Below are 18,899 nucleotides of genomic sequence, written 5' to 3'. Positions count from 1 at the left end.
ATTCTTTCAATCTGTAATTAATCTATATTGAATTTTCTCTATTTTTATATTAGATTTAACTGAATGCTCAGGTTCTCTTCCTTTCCAAAGCTATAGTAACAAAAGCTAAGTAGAAAATGGATGTAAATTTGACTATTTCTAGAAACACGTAAGTGAAAGTCATTTGATTTTTCATCTTGGGGAAAAAAAAAAACACAATTTATCACTTCTACCATGCATTTTAAAATCACTTATGTTGAAACTCTGCTATACTTTAAAAATTAGAATTGTTCCCCAAATGAGGGTATTGTACAGGATTATACCATACTCTAGATATCTGAAGTCAAATCAGGGTTAGAATGCACATACTTCTTTTTTGGTTTAAAGAGTATAGCTTATTGATACATGTTCAGGGTGCATAGAAGTCTTAGTAGAAAAAATATTTCTCCTTCCAGGTTTATGTCAGATGCTGCTTGGCTCTGACAGATTAAGTCAGGGTACTCCTACTGTGGAATTCTTGGAAGGTTTCAAAGGCTCAAGGGTATTAGCAGAAGAACCATTTGAAATTTTTCTGGAGGTATTCTAGTGCAAGAGTCAACCTCAGAGGATCAAGAGTCAAAGTCAGTTCCAAAGTGATTTACCAAGTCTCAATATTTATAAATGATTAGTCCTTTTAATAACATCACATTCCAGGTTTTCCCTATAACGATGAAATTCTCATTTGCATTTCAATAGGATTTTTTTGAGAGAAAAAGAAAAGGATGGAGGATACAGGGAATGCACATGAGCACTTATGGAACTGTGTTCTGGATGTGTTATTCATCATCAATGTGCCAGTGGAAAATGCGTTGAGAACTAGTACGGTAAGGTGTGCCTTGAAGTTGTGCTGTGTTTCCCTCTAATCAACATGAATTCTGTTGGCTGAATTTGATACAGCATCTAGCACATGTTTTTTCCTGACTTGGTGTACATTCTACACATGTATCAAGTATTCTTGATATAATGAGGAAGAACTATGCCCATAAATAGAAATGGAAAGCCAGTCTCACTGCTCTTATTCTTTACATAAATTCATCTAAAATATGGAGGAATTTTGAGGTGAACTAGGTTAACAGAAAAACAAAGATGTAGAATTTATCTTATGGACAAGAAACAGTTTCAATCAGGTCAGTTGAGCTTTAGGCAAGAGAATGATGATGAAGGTACACTGTGAATCTCTATAAACATCCACTGACACAGAGGAGAGGAATCTGAATTGGCATGAGTTCAATATATTATTTTATAAATCTACTGCAAGCCTTGACTCTTTTTAAAAATGATTCAACCTTGACAATATTTTTACTTCTTTTCAAGTAAAGCAATTTACCAAATGAGTAAAGGGGGTGTTGATTTCCTTCTTTTTATTATATAACAATAGCAGATCAATTATTACTGCCTATTCTGGGACAGTTAAAATTTAAATGAATATTTTAGAATGTAGAATAAATTAACGAAATTTTAGTTTTAGATTTGTAATGGCTTCTGGAGAATTTTCAGTTTGAGACTTTCATGTTAAAATGGAGGAAAGTAAGAGAGACATGGATAAACTTCCCAGGGCCATATAGTTAGTGTTAGCAAATTGAACTCAAGCTTTACTGACTCCAGGCAAATGCTCCTCCTTTCTATTGTGCTGACTTTCTTAGTTGACATAACTTAATGATGCTAAAATTTTACTCATATTTACACATAAAGTTCCAATTAGTAAATTTAATCAGTGAACAAATGCCAAATATATGTTTGGATTTTGTTGTCAGAAAAAAGGCAGACTCTATCCAGATTTAATTTGCCTGATATTTTTCATATTCTAGTTTACTAAAATAAGTGAAGTGTTACTATGAAATATGTTACAGCAAGAACCTCAGTGTCTTTGAAAAAAAATATGCATATTTCCTCTCCAGCTTGAAAGAGAAATCTCCAAAGGCAAGCCATTTCAAGTTTAAGGAAACAGTATAAACAACCCATGGCGGCTGCTATAATTTAATTTCAAAGCAAAGGTTGACACGGAAAGTACAAATCTGTATTTTCTTAAAGGCAGCATGGTGTTACTATACAAAGCATGTTCACAAACCCCTCTAATTCATCTCATGTAACCTTTGAGGTTATGTGCTCGATGATTAGGGTGAAGAAATTTTAAAGCAACAAGAATATGCAATTCCTCAATAAAAAATGTACTTCAAAATAGATTTTTAGAGTAACAAGTAATAAAAATTATTATATATGATAATAGATTAATAAAATATTATTATTATTATATACATTCCTGATGAGACAGTATTGGGTGGTGGTTAAAAGCATGAGTTTTGGAGTCATACATATTCAGTTTCAAATCCCAGTTATCACTTACTATAGTTGCTTACAACTTTGTCACTTATTGGGGTCAATTTGAACATGTTATTTAACGTCTCTGAGCTTCAGTTTTCTGAAAAGTAGTTTGGGGCTTGAGATTCCTACCTCACATTTGGTTGTAAGAGTTAATATAACTAATATGGTACATCTGAAAACACCTCGGAAACTTGAGATAAGTGCACGGATATCTCATTGGAACATCTATGATTCCTTGTTATTACTTAATTCTTCACTTTCCTGGTCATTATTGTGCTAGGATAAACTTCTTGCTTCTGCTTCAAAATTTGGCTGTATGTTATAAAAATACAAGTCAGCTTGTATTGAAAAAATACATCTTATATAAATCTGACACTTTTGTGGTTCAATGTTCAAAAAGTCTTATTTATTTCCCCCCATAAACTCATAGTACCAAAAGATTAATAATTCTCCTGAGTTTTTTTAAGTCACACATTTGGGCACAAAGGTAGTAAAAGTGTTAGCTTATAAAGACCATAAGTATATGGAAGGTCAAATGAATGCTGCCTTCGGTAGAACATTTTCTCAGTCATTTGTCAAATTTAGGGAATGTAAAGCATTTTTTTTTTTAACTTGCAGGTCCAGCTGAAATTCTGCACTTGAATAGAAGAAGGAATAAGAAGAAAAGGGGCAAGATCTATCATGCTTTTTTTTTTTCACTCAGAAAATTGGATTTTTGTTGTAAAATTTGACAGAGCCCAGGATTTTTATGTAGGAAGCTGTTTGCACTTCAGGACTACCACCTGTTGACTATAACCATGAATAAGTCATAGGTCTACAGTTTAGTCATCTGTAAAATGGGTGTACTGCCTACTAGGTCCTACCTATCTACCAAGTAGTTTTATATTGATAATAAATGAGGTTATGCACATGATGCAGTGTGCTATAGAAAAATCAAGGATTTAATGATTATACAAACCTGGGTTTAATTCTCAATTACAAGCTATATAACTTTTGGCAAGTTCTTAACTTTTCTGAAATTTAATTTCTCTTTCTTTACACAGGGAATAATAAGGCCTATTAGATAACACTGTCGAAGATTTAAAGATGTCATGGTTGAAAAGCTTTCAACAGATCCTGTCTAACATAGTTAATACTATAGTAACTATGTATGGCGTCAGATGGGTACTTGACATACAGGGTGCTCACTTCATAAGTTATATAAATGTCTAATCACTATGCTGTACACCTGAAACTAATGTAATATTGCACGCCAATTGTAATTGAAAAATAAATAAGAATAAAAAAGAAAGCCCTGTCTGATAATTTATTTGTCAGTATAATGTTATATGTAGGAGGTTAGTAATAAATATTTTTTGGTCACATAAATGAAGGGTTCATTTAAATTTATTTCACATAAATTCAAATTTGGTAAGTTAAAATATAAAATTATCTAAATTTTAAACCATTGGTTAAATGTCCATTCAGGGAATAGAATAAAATACAGTCATTATTAATATTGTTATTATCATAGGAAAATATTTGCCATATGTCATTAAGGAGTGAAGAACATAAAGTAACATATATAAAATAATCAATTTTTTAAAACTAAAAATTTGAAAAAAATTTTGGAAAAATATATCTAAAAAATGTGTAGTTCTACAGCGAGTTTTATTTCCTATCTCTATTTCTTACTATTTGTACAATAATGTCTCATTCATATAACAATAAAATATTAAAATATTATATAAAATAATAAAGATAAAGAAACTGACCTCCTTCAGCTGAACATATGACCACTATTTGACTGAAAGGTCCATCCCCTTTATTGTTGTAAACGCCAACCTTCACTTCAAAGGGAGTAAGAGGAGGTACACTTTCATCTCGATAAATGAATTTTGAAGCTTCAGAGGATGTCACCATTTTTTCCTTCCAGCCACGTGTTCCATTGGGCCTGAAAGCCACAATATAACCAAAGCCTTCTCCATTCTGAAACTCTTCAGATACTGGCTAAAGAAGAAAATGCAATTAATTATCAGCAAAATAACAAATCAAAAACCCACTTCTTCCAAATCTTTAAATTTTTAAAAATTATGGATAACTATAAAAAGGAAACTCAAATCTTTATACTATATTAAAACCCAACAGTGCATAATCATTTGGCAGTTGTTGGAAATTTAAAAGGATGAAAAATTAAACGATATCAGTTGGTATTTAAGAAAAATATCAAGAGTATTGCAAATTCTAGAAGTGAAACAAATTCGCTCTAATTAGTCATGTATATGAAATGAAGGTCCTTGGATTCCACACTAGAATTTAACATGTTGAGGAAAATTGATCTAAATTCTTGCTCTGCAGAGTCCTTTGCACAGAAACTAGGAGACATTAATGTAAGATCTTTCTTCTAGTATTTTTTTCAATTGCTTTTTTTAAATGTGCTTAATATATGAAAAAAATGGAATATAGTATTTGTTCAAGAACCTTCCTGTACTGTACAGCTTACATTTAAATTTGTTAATTGGTTATCAATTGCACATCATAAAAAGGAGTAATTGTGATTGACAAGTCAGTCAATGAAGTAGTTACCAGCCACTGTCTAGCACAATGCTTGATAAATTATAGATACTCAATAAATACTTGTTACAATTTTTTTCTTTGAATTTTGATTTAAGGTAAAACTGTTTTGAGTGGTATAAAAGAGACAAAGAATATTAAATCAAAGTAGTATAGACTGAATTTTATATCCCTTCCTCCAAAAATAAAATTCATGTGATAAAATTCTATCAATATGACAGTAATAGAAGATGAGCCTTTGGTAAGTGAATTGGTTATAAAAGCAGAGACCGTATGAATGGGATGAGTGTCCTTATAAAAGAGACTCCAGAGAGCTCTCTGGCCTCTCTGCCATGTGAGGACACAGTGAGAAAATGGCTGTCTGTGAACCAGGAAGAAGGCCCTCATCAGACTGTGGTCTGTTGGTGCCTTGATCTTAGACTTCCAGCCTCCAGAACTGTGAGAAATTAATTTCTGTCATTTAGAAGCCACCCAGACCATGAAATTTTGTTAGAGCTATCTGAGCTAAGACACAAAACTGATAGAGAGGTTGATCTCAGTGAAGTTCAGGTATTGGGAAGTTAATACCTCTGAGGAAATCAAAATGAGACAAAAAGTTCTATGGAAGAACAAGGGAATGGGTATAACTGGACGAAGGATATGCTCATGGAAAATTTCTCAATGGGAAAAAGAGTTTTTCTGTACATCTTAGAGACAGTCAGGAATGTGTTTAGTTTTTTCTAGTAGACACTGCCATTTCCATTCCATTTCCATATTCTAGGGCACAGTTTTGTGAGCTACATAGCTATATAGAATAAGGTAATTTATCATCAAAAAAGGAAAGTGGCTTCATGAAAAACAAATGTACCTTTCACATGAAACTTTAAAGATCATATGGTGAGGAAGACAAAAGAATGTAAGTTTTGTCAATGTCCCAATTCTACTGCTTATTAGGGAAGGTACTTAAATCGTGTCTCAGTTTCATAATTTTTAAAATAAGGAAAATTATCCCCACTAATAAGATTGTTGTATGGGATAAATGAGATAACCCAGGCCTGATGCCACAAATTCAATGGTGATTAATTTCCTTCCTCCCTAATAGTTTCAGCTTCCAAATAAGTCAAGGGTGCTACTTGTGAAATAATTAAATTTCAAACTAAGCCAAACAAATATCTGAAGTAATATATGAGAAGATGTGTTTTAATTATTTAAACTTTATCTTGAGATAGCCTATATGACATGAAGGCATACCATAGATTTGGGGAAAAGTCAACTAGGGCCTGGTATGAAATGAGAAAGGTATATATATTTGCAAAAGGTATGTTCAAAGTGTTTCTTAACCTAATTTAAATAGAATTACTCAGTCTCTCTGTACCAAATACAGATATTAGATATGTGGCCTTATTGTCTAAGGAATCAACAAGTTATGACATCTGAGTACAGGCTTTCTTACCTCCCAGGCAATGACTAACTCATGCCTTCTTCCACTTCTTCCACTTACGTTGGTGGGTGCTGTCTTTGGAACTGTGGATAAAAATGGGCACAGAGTGAATAATAAACAGATGTGAAATTTAAGTGTCCCTACAATAATACATCATAACACCTTCAAGTTGAGTAAAATCCTGAAATAAATAAATAAAGTTTTGTTCAAAGTTACAGTGGTAATATTCAATATGAAAACAAAATGTTTGTGACAGATATCCTGTTTTCAAATCTATGCGAAAGAATAACACATATTTTTCATGGCCACATACTGCATCCCCAAGAAGACCACATACTAGTCCTTTTGTAAGTGTTCTGTGGTAATAAGGTCTAAATTATAATTAACACTACAGTTAAGGACATCTACTAATAGTTGGTTAAAATTTATCCTATGAGTTTTCTCCTTTTTTCTAATGATGTGCCTCTTTTCTGTGGCTTCAGGGCTTGTAGACTGCCTGGAAAATCCACATTGTTTTATGAGCACCCCCTAGGAAGGTCTAGTTTAAAGAAATCTTAGCAACACTTCCATGAAGTGATAATACATTTAAATGAATCAACATGAAAAAAAATCTATCAAGAATGAATTTCTCTGTAAACTGTAAAATATATAAGTACTCAAGGCAACTATTTCAAATAAATAACTACTAAAAGAATAAACGTGTCAAAGAAATAAATTTCCCTTTCGCTACACCAAACCACAAAATCTGCAGTCAAAAGGGAACATTTTCAAATGAAGAACTGTTAAATGAAGAAAACTATTAAAAGAAATCATTTTCCAAGCTATGAGCCTGCATTAGCAATTTTACACTTCAGCATTGGTTTTATATCTCAGGATATAGTTTTTAAACAATATTGATATACTAATAAACAATAAATTTATTCCCATACATTACTCACCTGGATGAAAGGCTATTAATTACTGGTAGATAGTCACACAGTATTTTATATACCAGAAAACTGTATGTGGAATTTATATTCAACTAGAAAGAAAAAAAATTCTCCTTGGACCAGGGAGGTGGAAAAGTCTGTGACTATATAATTGGCTCCACTAAAATAAATAAACTTTATTCATTAGAGTCCAAACTTCGATGTCCTTGGGCCCTTTCCTCCATGAACCACAGTTCTCTTATGCATGCACATGAAGGACATACACAATAGCAGCTACCAATCTTTCTCTTCGCACAGTTAAACATATACTACAGTTTACTCATACGTGGAGTTCACACTCATGAATTCCCCTAGAATTACTTGGACTTGGATATCCCTTTGTCTCTCATTCAAGACATCACAAGGAATTCTACTGAGGATAAAAAAAATGATAGTATAACATCAATAACTGTGAATATGTCCTATTTATATAAAAAGCAAACAAATCATTTATTAATTTGATTTTTTGGTTGGCAGTCATATTTATTGCTACATATAACAACCTGTGACATATCAGAGTGTCTTGACACCATGTCTCCAAACCACTGTTATGTAGTACTAATTCTAAATTCATTTATAGTATGGTATGGGTAAGGCACCCAGGAGGGGAGCTGGTTTAACTTTATGTATAAAAGGGTAGGGATATAAGGTTCTAAACATTCCCTCAGTGGTTAATCTCAGAGTTCTGAATATTGTGACCATCAATGCATGGCCAAATAAATAGTGGAAGCAAGTTAACCTGTTAATATTATGCCATTATGGCTTCTCTGAGTATCATTTGTTAGTTTAAAATAAAAGTGTAGTACCCTGCATCCACACTCCTCCTCCTGCCCCAACATGGTTCACATTAATCTCTGACTAGTAATAGCTAAATAACATGACAAGTAATATCTAGCAGAGTCACCTACTTTGTCTATTACATTAGAATAATTAAGTTTATACTCTAGATTTAGGACTTTAAATCCTCTTCTTTGAGGACACCATCCTGAATTTTGGATCATGGATTTTGTGAAAAGACTAGGCCCTAAAGATGCTTTTCTATTTTACTCAGCCCTCAAGCATCATCTAAAAAGAGAATGGTTGGAATCTCCAGATGAGATTTGTAGAGTAGGCTGTAGGCTCTCTAGTGGACAACTCTTGAAGCTCATTTAAAAGATAATGAATAGAATGAAATACAAGAGACTATTTAAAGTTGAAACCTTTCTTCTGAAGCTTGGCAGTATTGTTCCACATTCCATTAAAGCTTTTATTTTTTTAGAAGACATATTTAAATTTCTTAAAAGTTTTAACTTTTTGAGTAAGAAAATTAAAAAGAAACTGGTGAAAAAATTTGATGAAAATTTCTACTTCGAGGAAAAAAGAAAGCAAAAAAAGATTTTCTATGATTCGATTTGTTTCTATGATGATTATACACAAATGACCCAGATTGCATAAAGTTCTTTTTATTATTTAAAATCAGTCTTTGAGATTTTCCTACTGCTGCTAATTTCTTTTCAAGAGAATATATCCCATATTTGACTTAATATAAAGAAACAAGATCCTCCTTTTATCACACTACTTCCAATTTTAATGTACAATAAATGACACAAAAAGAAGCATTATAGTTCATTGTGTTTTAATAGTATATGTGTATAAACATCAATTATTCTTAAATAAAAAAGCTTAATAGATATAATAGGAACAACTAGTAGAAAACTTAAGGTTTTGAAGACATGAAATCAACCTAAGTGTCCAATAACTAATAATTGGCTATAGAAAATGTGGTATGAAATATTAGTCATAAAAAAGAAGAAAATCTTGCCATTAGGACAACATGGATGCACTCTGAGGGAATCATATTAAGTAAAACAAGTGAGACGAAGAAAATAAGAAAGACAAATACTATATAATCTCACTTATATGTGGAATCTAAAGGAACTGAACTCATAGAAACAGAACAGATTGGTGATTGCCAGAGGCAGGGTGTGGGGGATATCAGAAATGAGTGAAAGTGGTCAGAAGGTACAAACTTCCAGTTATTAGCTAAATAAGTCATGGAGGTGTAATGTACAGCATGGCAAATGTTAGCAATACTACTGTATTGTATATTCGAAAGTTGCTAAGAAAGTAGATCTTAAAAGTTCTCATGATAAGAAAAAAATGTAACTAAGATGACAGATGTTAACTAAACTTATGATAATTTCACAATATATACATATATCAAATTATTATGTTGTACATCTTAAACTAATACAATGTCATATGCCAATTATATATCAATAAAACTATAAAAACAAGCAAAAAAAGAAAAGGCTTTAATAACAGCAGATCAGGAATCATGTTTTGTTGTCAGGAGCACAATGTGTATTATAAGTACTTTAATTCTAATTGGTTTAAATTTCCTAATTACATGCAGATGATCCATGCTCATTCATTTCCTTTTTAAGTTGGTGGCACACAGTTATCTTTGCAGTAATGCTCTGGAGTCCACTGATTTTAATTATATTCTTTTATTTATAAAACAACATATTTATGATAGGAATTTGACTTAATTTTTTAGAGCCCTTCTGAAAGTTCTATAATTCTTATTAGAAACATAAAATTAAAAAATTAATATAGTCAACATCTAATAAATTCTTTTGCTGAGTTCAGAGAAATATACATTTATTTAAAAACCAAATGTTTTCCATGTAATAAATGAGAACCCAATTTAGAATTAAGTAGCTAGATGTTTTTCTCTCAGTCATCTACTGATAAATGTCCTGAGCCTATTAGCTCAGAGAACCAAGTTTACATGTATGGGTAACAGTTTAAACTCTGATTCTCCTGAATTTCTTTCTGAACAAAGCTCTCCCATGAACAGATAATGTAATTAATATTTTTCCCACAAGCTGCAAATGCTTAGCTGTCTTACTTAATGCCTTATCTGGCATGTTGAAATATAGACTATTGTTTCTCTTCACCTTATACACTGGAGATATTGTTGTAAAAACTCAGAATGACCAAAATACAGTGTACTACCTTATTTTAAGCATGCATGAATTTAAGTATGAATCTCAAAGAACTCTAAGTGTAATAGTTTTAGCAAATTTAGTCACACTAACAACATGCTTTAATTAACACTCATTAATTAATTTAATTAACTAAGCAAAAAGTACAGGATGAAATAATTTGCCAATCTATCTTTTTTTCCCCTAAAATATTTCTAATACCTATTACAGTAGATGTTTATATGGCTCATTAAATAATACAGCTTTATTAGAAACCTGGAGGAAGCCACATAGTTTAGGAGCTTAATAGTAATTCAGTCACTGGTTTGGAAAGAAAGTTACAGATGAATAGAAAGAAGGAAGGAGGTTGTTTATATAGTAAAGGTGGGAGTCAAGAGGGAAATTTAAAAAACATTTTTTTTCCTATCTGAATTGAAGTACACAGCACATCAATATTTTACAGTTAATTGTCATTTAAGCTTACTTTATAGAAAGAGTTAAATTTGAAGAGTTTCCAAGATAAAAAATATGAATGATATTTCCTAAACAGTTCAAATAATGCTTTTATTCCTATCAATAGGAGAGATACAATGTATACACAAATGGTAAATGTATTCTTGTGGGAGTGAGAAAAATTCTGGCTGGTTGGCTAAAAATATTTAACCTCTCTGTTCTTCAGCTGCCTCATGCAGATAGTAATAGTACCTATATTTTAAGGTTATTTTCGTAATTATTCACCACAGTGCCTGGAACTATAATTTATACATATTACATAATGTTATTATATACTTAGATTAGAAAAGAGAAAATGGTGAAGTCTTCTATGGTAAACACTAAAAGTTCAGCATGAGTCTAGTCAAATGTGATTTTTTAAAATTTCTTTTTTATTTTCAATTACAGTTGACATTCAATATTATAGTAGCTTCAGGTGTACAGCTCAATGGTTAGATATTTATATAACTTATGAAGTGATCTCTCATAAGTCTAGTACTCCCCGACACTGTACATAGTTATTACAATATTATTGACTATATACCCCACACTATAATTGACATCCCAATGACTATTTTATGACTGCTGATGTGTATCTATTAAAAATCTCTCAGTCTCATTCCCATCTGGAAACCATCAGTTTGTTCTCTGTATCTATGAACTTGTTTTTGTTTTGCTTGTTCATTTATTTTGTTCTTTTAGATTCCACATATAGGTGAAATCGTATAATATTTGTCTTTCTCTGTCTGACTTATTTCACTTAGCATAATACCTTCTAGGTCTATCCATGTTGTTGCAAATGGTAAGATTTCATTTTTTATGGTTGATATATACAATATATCCATTGTATATATGTACCACATATTCTTTGTCCAATTGTCTATTGTTAGGCACTTAGGTTGCTTCCATAACTTGGTTATTCTAAATAATGATGTAATGAACATAGGATGCACATATCTTTTTAAATTGGTATTTTGGATTTCTCTGGATAAATATCCAGAAGTGGAATTTCTGTTCTGGGTCATATGCAATTCTAGTTTTAATTTTTTAAGGAATCTCCACACTGTTCTCCATAGTGGCTACACTAATTCGCAATTCCACCAACAATGCACGATGGTTCCATTTCTACATATTCTTGCCAACACTTGTTTTTTTGTTGATTGATGACAGCCATTCTCATAGATGTGAAGTGATATCTCATCGTGGTTTTAATGTGCATTTCTCTGACAATTAGTGACCTTGAGCATCTTTTCTTATGCCTATTGGCCATCTGTATGTCCTCTTTGGAGAAATGTCTATTCAGGTCTTTTTTCTATTTTCAAATTGGATTGTCTTCTTGTTGTTAAGTTGTATGAGTTTTATATATTGTGGATATTAACCCCTACTGGATGTATCATTGGTGCATAGCTTCTCTCATTCAGTAGGTCGTTCTTTCATTTTGTTGATGGTTTCCTATGCTGTAGTCATCTTTGGAAATCTTTATAATCTTTTTGGCTTAGCTGGTTTTAATTTAGAAATTAGGAAACATACCATTTTTGATTTGCAAAAGAGGTTACTAAGATTATTTTAGGAAATGTAAGATTTCTCTGATTTATGAAACTTTTCATGAATGATGTCAAGAGCAAAGAGGTGAGTATATGCAACAAATGGTGTTTACCAACTCATATTCTCTTAACTTTATTTATAACAGTCTATAACGAAGTAGAAGCAGAGGATGGGGAAAATAATCTTTAAATGAAATTTGTTGACACATATGGTAAAAAGAGAACAAGGAAAAAGAAGAGAAAGAAGCTGGGAGGGAGACAATTTGGGAGGCACCATCTTTTGAATCTGAAGATCTATTTCTTGTATATATTTTGCAGAAAATACTTGCCTGAACCAAAGTGGTTTCATGATTTAAAAGTACTGTCTGCTATATGAGCCATAGTGTTATCTTCTTTTTTCCTAATTATTGATATTTGGTCTTAGAGTTCTGTTGCTTGCCATGATTTTTCCCTTCTCTTAATGTTGCTAAGAACTATTTCTTTTATTTAATATAATTAAATTACTCATCGGGCTGAAGAAAGCTATAATGTTCATTTAATACTATTTTCTTTTAGAATTTCCCAATTATTTCAGCTGAATGATTTATATTATCTATGTATTTTCTTAGAAACAGACCAGAAAGACCTTGAAATACCCCATAGCCTTATGCCTTTTCTCTGCACACACCAGTGCCTGACAACTGTAGTTTTAATTTCCTCCTATAAATAATTCTGCCTGAGTCCTATTTGGTCTGGCTTTCAAAACTCTATTAAATGCCATTTACAAGGCAAATCCACACACCCCCAGAAAAAACTAATTCAATCCTATCTTATATTACAATAATATTTTATTGTGTTCTTTCCATAACTTTTGAAGTCAACAACATTTCTAAGTAATTATCATGAACAAGAACTGTGAAGATATGAACGAAGTAAGATCCTTTAAGAAAGAGGAAGATAATGTACAACTAAAGAAATTATGAAATTGTAGTAGGAAGCTAAATAAATTTTTTCTGGACTTGGGTTGAGCCATACATAACCTTGGATGCTGAAGTGAGGTGGGCTAGACAAAACTATAAAATTGCTAAGAAATAGAGAAATAAAATTTCATGACCCTTTCCTATTACCCCCCACCAGCTCATATATAAAGAATTTTAGCATAAGAAATATTTTGAAAGAAGGCTGTCAGCTTAGCAGATGGATGGGCTGTGGCATCTCCCTCCACCACTACTCATCAATAGAAGGGAAGTGGGACTGTCATTTCCCTCTCAAGCTAAGTAAGGAGAGAAGCAAAGCAGCTGCTGCAAAGAGTACAATTACTTACTCCTCACATACTTGCTGGATGCCATCGAGCTTGAGAATTTTGTACAATGACCCAGCCCCACACAATGCTACTAGAGCAGAGAGCAAAATAGTTTTTGAGAACACCCTGTATTTCTAGAGTTTGGCAGGACAGAAATGTGAAATGATTACTGTGGGCCAATAGACACAATGAGAGGTGGGTTTAAAAAAATCTGTTAGAATCATACCCAGTCAGGCTGCCTGCTAGACTAGGATAGAAAAGTCTCCAAAGAACCCAATGCACCCTCTAAGAGAAAGAAACATGTGGACAAATGCCATCACATGGAGTACTCGACACCTATCTGAGAACCACAAATTGTACCACCTAACTAGTTTTCCTCTTCTTTTTGTCTGTCTCAGGAAGTGCTCAGAGTGGAAGTTTGAAGGTGAGGGAAGTAAGTGAAAAGAAGAAGAAAAAAAGATGGTCAATATCCCTGGGTCAAGCCTTTGCTGGGATGAAGGGAGAAAAACAAGAAATTGGAAGTGAGATTAAAGTTTTTATTTACATGAAAATGAAATTTTTTTAATACCTGAGAATGAGATGGCCCTAGTACCTAAATCTGCCTTGGATGTAGTTGAGGCTGAAGCCAGAGATCAGATGGATCATATTGGAAAGTAGTACTGAGAGAAAAAGAAAACTATTTTATGCTTAAATTCTAGAGTTCAGGCTGTTTAGTAAACAAGTTATATAACTATGATATAGTACAAGAAGTAGTAATGCTAGGAAAGATTTTCATGTTTGTCTAATTGATACTCATATTTACCTGGCTGAGGATTAATCTCTTAAATGTGAAAAAATATTTTTCCTTTTGGACAACTGTGTGTGTGACATTTTCCATTTCAGTGTCAAAAGAGAATGGTAGGACGGAATACAGTGTACTAAGCAACTGGAAAACTATTTGAACGTGGAACAAATTTTTCAAAGCATGGTCTTTCATTTGATACTTCTTTTTCTCTGCTCCCTTTGTCTTATCTATGCTATAAGAAGCAAAGAAAATGTCCACATGTTGGGACACTACTGCAATCCACTTATAGACTGAGGCCTGGCTAGACAAGAAAAGCAGCATGTAAAGGCCATACGTGGAGGGTGAGGGAGATTTAGAGAAGAGGCATGGTCTTTATTATGCACCACACTCTGAAAGGTTCGCTTGATTCCCAAGCCCTTCAGATGGGTTGAGCAGCAGGGCCTGGTAGCACACAGTCTGCAGCAGAGACTTCTCAGTGGGAGAGCATTTTGGTGGATCTAGCTGCAAGCCAAGAGATTGGATGGCCTAATTATATCAACAAACATATATTTAACCTGAAAATGTTTCTTCAATATGAAAAAAGCAACTAATGCATGATTACCATGGTTTAAATTTCCACTTAATAAAGTAATACCTCAATAAAATGAATGATTATGATAATAATAATGATAATAATAAAAATAATAATAAATGGCTACTATTAAGCATTTACCATGTATCAGGCACTATGCTAGGCTCTCTGCATGCATTATCTTATTTAATACAGTCATCCAAAGGAGTAGGTAGTTATATTACCCCATTTTAGAAGTAAGAAAATTGAGCCTTGAAAAATATGTCTTACCTATGTTCACTACCAGTAAGTGTCAGAGAAGAACATTAACCAAGTCTGCCTAACTCCAAGACTCAAACTCACAGGACAGCCACATGGGCATTATCTTACCCCATACATACACACACGCACACACATACACACACATGTACACATATATATAATAATTTGAAATAAACTGCAAATATTGAGATTTATACCAAGAGCTTTGGTAATAAAACATTTTATACTGTAGAGAAGACCAAAGCTTTCTAAATTACAGGTTATATCACTAACTTCTTTTCATTTATCATTTACAATTACTGTTCTAAATATATAACTTATAGAATATTAATGTTTAAGGGATGTATTCACTTTTACATTTTTTCATTTCTACCATAGCATATATTTCAAATTAATTTCCTAAAGCGTGATTTTCTCTTGTCATGTTTTTAAATGACAGAGAAAGCATTTCCATTACATAACTAAAATTTATATGTTGTTTTGATAATGTAACACAATTCCAAAATTAAACACAGGCATATTTACATCTATCTATCTATCTATCTATCTATCTATCTATCTATCTATCTACCTACCTACCTACCTATCATTTATCTATCTATAATTTATAATAAAATTGTACTGGAAATAAATATAAATGTACATTAAAGTAAAAAACATATATTTGTATTACTATTTTGACATCTTACTAATAAAAAGTCAGATTGAACCAATTTACCTTATATTTATTGACTACTAACAATGTTTTGATGACTTGAAAATTCTAAATATATTTTAGAGGAAATTGCAAGAAATATTAACTTTTTGGTGTGTGAGAAAGGTAAAAATGCTTTACTAAAGCTGCTTTTGGATTTAGAATAGTTTAGTAAATAAGAGAATTTTAAAGAGACATAAACTTTCAACTTAATATCCTGAATGTGAGACTTTCCTAAGCAGCTCTGCCTGTTTTCAAAGTTTATTTGGCCCATTAGAACAAGATCGTCTTTTAAAATACAGGGCATGTACTTAATGGAGGTAGAGTGTGTCGTTTGGGAGGACGTCTCAGGATATTGGTGTCCCTTTTAATCTGTGCTGCCTGACAAAGCAGGCACAAAACTCAACACTTGGTTCAACACCATTAGAAGCTCTAACCCTGTGTGGTACTAAAACATAAGAAACATAAAATAGGCAGTACAAGGCTTCCTCAACTCGCTTTCAAAGTAGAGTACTTCATGCATTTTTCATGCTATTTCTCTTCTCTTTCATAAGATTTTAATGGACTAAAGTATATCGTGTATACAGAACTTGATAAAATGGAGAAACGAGCTGTATGATTGAGGTATATGCAGAAATAGATGAGGAAGAAATCTTTTAAAATGCATCATCTAAATACATTTTAGTTGGAAAAGTAAAAGTGTTTTTACTAAAATGCTTTTTAATAGTTAGAAAATTTATACTATAAAAAGTCTAAAAGGATTATTCATCCCAAATGGATTATTTTTGAAATGAATATTTATAGAGAGCCTCTGAATTAGGCAGCAATCTTTGTCTTTGTTTAAACTCAATTAACAATATGCAAAATAAGACAGTGCTTTTTAGAAAATATGTGTGCATAAGTACTGATATTGGCAGTTATTTCAATATCTTCACAGTGAGCACATAAAATGAGGAACAACTAACCTGTTATGCTCTTAATTAATGAACACCTGTACACAATGAAAGCATGGCTGATTTTATGAATGCATGAAAATCCAACCAGGCAATTATGTTCATTTAAAACTCACACTGTTGAAAAAGTTGCAGGAAAAAACAAAACAAAACAAAAAAAACCTTATAATAGGCAAATCACAAAAACAGAAAAATTGAATTTTCTGTGAATGAATCTTTTCCAACATATTTAGGCTACTTTGTCTTTTATTTTCCAAGTTGCTTAATTTTTGGAAATGGAAAGAATCTGAACATATTTTGTATGGTTATTCTTTATTTCTTTTTTAAAAGAACCAATGTATTTTATCTCATAATCTATTTATTTATTTATTTATTTACTTTATTAATTAAATTATTTGGGTGACATTGGTTAATAAAATTATATTAGTTTCAAGTGTACGATTCAATAATATGTCATCTGTATATTGCATTGTGTGTTCACCATCTAAAGTCAAACCTCCTTCCGTCACCATATATTTGACCCCTTTTACCCTTACTTACCTCCCTCCAACCCTTCTTTCCTTTGGTAACAATCATACTATTGTCTGTGACTGTGAATTTTTGTTTGTTTGTCTTCTTCATTTATTGCTTTCAGGTTTATATCCAACATATGAGTGAAATCAGTGTATTTTAGAGAAATACTTTTTTTAAAGGCCTAAACCTAGTGCGTTTTAGATAATCAACTCTTTTGATAGTTTATTTTAATTATAAGCTTTGTTCAATTTGTGAGAAGTCACAAATCACATTTTTGGTCCAATTTTATAACTATTAAACAAAGTAGACAACAGTTACTTCTTAGTCTTCTATGTACATGTGTCTCTGACCCAGGTACTGGTGTGTTTAGGGGCATATAAAGGAAAAAAAAAATCTTCCCTTTCAACCTTTCAACAAAGACATATGGAGTACTAGTGCCTGACACTATTTAGGTGCTGAAGATAGAACAATGAAGAAATAAGACAAATTCTTCATTCTTTTTGTTGTTGTTGTTCTTTCTTTTCAAGAAAATTTTATTTTTCAATTAGAGTTGACATTTAATATTATTTTATATTAGTTTCTGGTATACGGCATAACGGTTTGATATTTATATAATTTATAGTTATCTCCCTGATTAGTCTGGTACACACTTGGCAGAATACATAGTTGTTTTAATATTATTAATTATTTTCCTTGAAATTTTCGAACTATCAATTTGTACTTCTTAATCACTTCCCCTTTTTCACCCAGCCCCCCAAACACCTTCCCATCTGGCAATCATCAGTTTGCTCTCTGTAACTATTAGTCTTTTTCTGTTTTGTTTGTTTATTTTCTTCTTTAGATTTCTACATATAAGTGAGATCATATGGTACTTTGTGGTTCTCTGATTTATTTCACTTAGCATAATACCCTCTAGGTCCGTCCATCTTGTTGTAAATGGTTAATATTTCATTTTTTATGGGCAGGTAATATTCCATTGTACACATGTACCAAATCTTCTTTATCCAATTCTCTATTGATAGACACTTAAGTTGCTTTCATATCTTGGCTATTATGAACAGCACTACTGTGAACATAGGGGTACATATATCTTTTTGAATTAGTGTTTTGGATTTCTTTGGATAAATACCCAGAACTAAGATTTCTGGGTCACATGCAGTTCTTTTCTTAATTCTTTGAAAACCCTCCAAACTGTTTTCCATAGTGGCTGTGACAACTTGCAACCCCACCAATGGTACATGAGGGTTCTGTTTTCTCTTGCCAACAGTTGTGTTTTTTATTGTTGTTGTTTATTGATGACACTCATTCTCACAGGTGTAAGGTGATATCTCATTGTGGTTTTAATTTTCATTTCTCTGACGATTAGTGTCATTGAGTATCTTTTCATATGTCTATTGGCCACCTGTATGTCCTCTTTGGAGAAGTGTCTATTCAAGTCTTTTTTCCATTTTTTAATTGGATTTTTTTTTTAGTGTTGAGTTGTATGAGTTCTTTACAAATTTTGGATATTAACCTCTTTTCGGATGTATCCTTGGTGAATATCTTCTCCCATTCA

At 32.1% G+C, this 18,899-nt stretch overlaps 1 protein-coding gene across 1 annotated transcript in view; it reads right to left on the bottom strand.

The window, feature by feature from the left end:
* The window catches only part of CNTN5 (contactin 5), a 466,521-nt gene that overhangs the window by 42,089 nt on the left and 405,533 nt on the right, over nucleotides 1-18,899 (bottom strand). The window contains exons 16-17 of the mRNA XM_006907500.1: nucleotides 6,326-6,396; nucleotides 4,095-4,329 (exon numbers count right to left, since the gene is read on the bottom strand). Coding sequence (XP_006907562.1) covers nucleotides 4,095-4,329; nucleotides 6,326-6,396 — 306 coding nt within the window. The remainder of the gene's footprint in view (nucleotides 1-4,094; nucleotides 4,330-6,325; nucleotides 6,397-18,899) is intronic.

Source organism: Pteropus alecto, unplaced genomic scaffold (assembly GCF_000325575.1).
Source record: "Pteropus alecto unplaced genomic scaffold, ASM32557v1 scaffold12, whole genome shotgun sequence".
NCBI classification, from domain to species: Eukaryota; Metazoa; Chordata; class Mammalia; order Chiroptera; family Pteropodidae; genus Pteropus; species Pteropus alecto.
The sequence above is the reverse complement of the archived record's forward strand: the minus strand, read 5'-3'. Positions and strand labels throughout refer to the sequence as shown.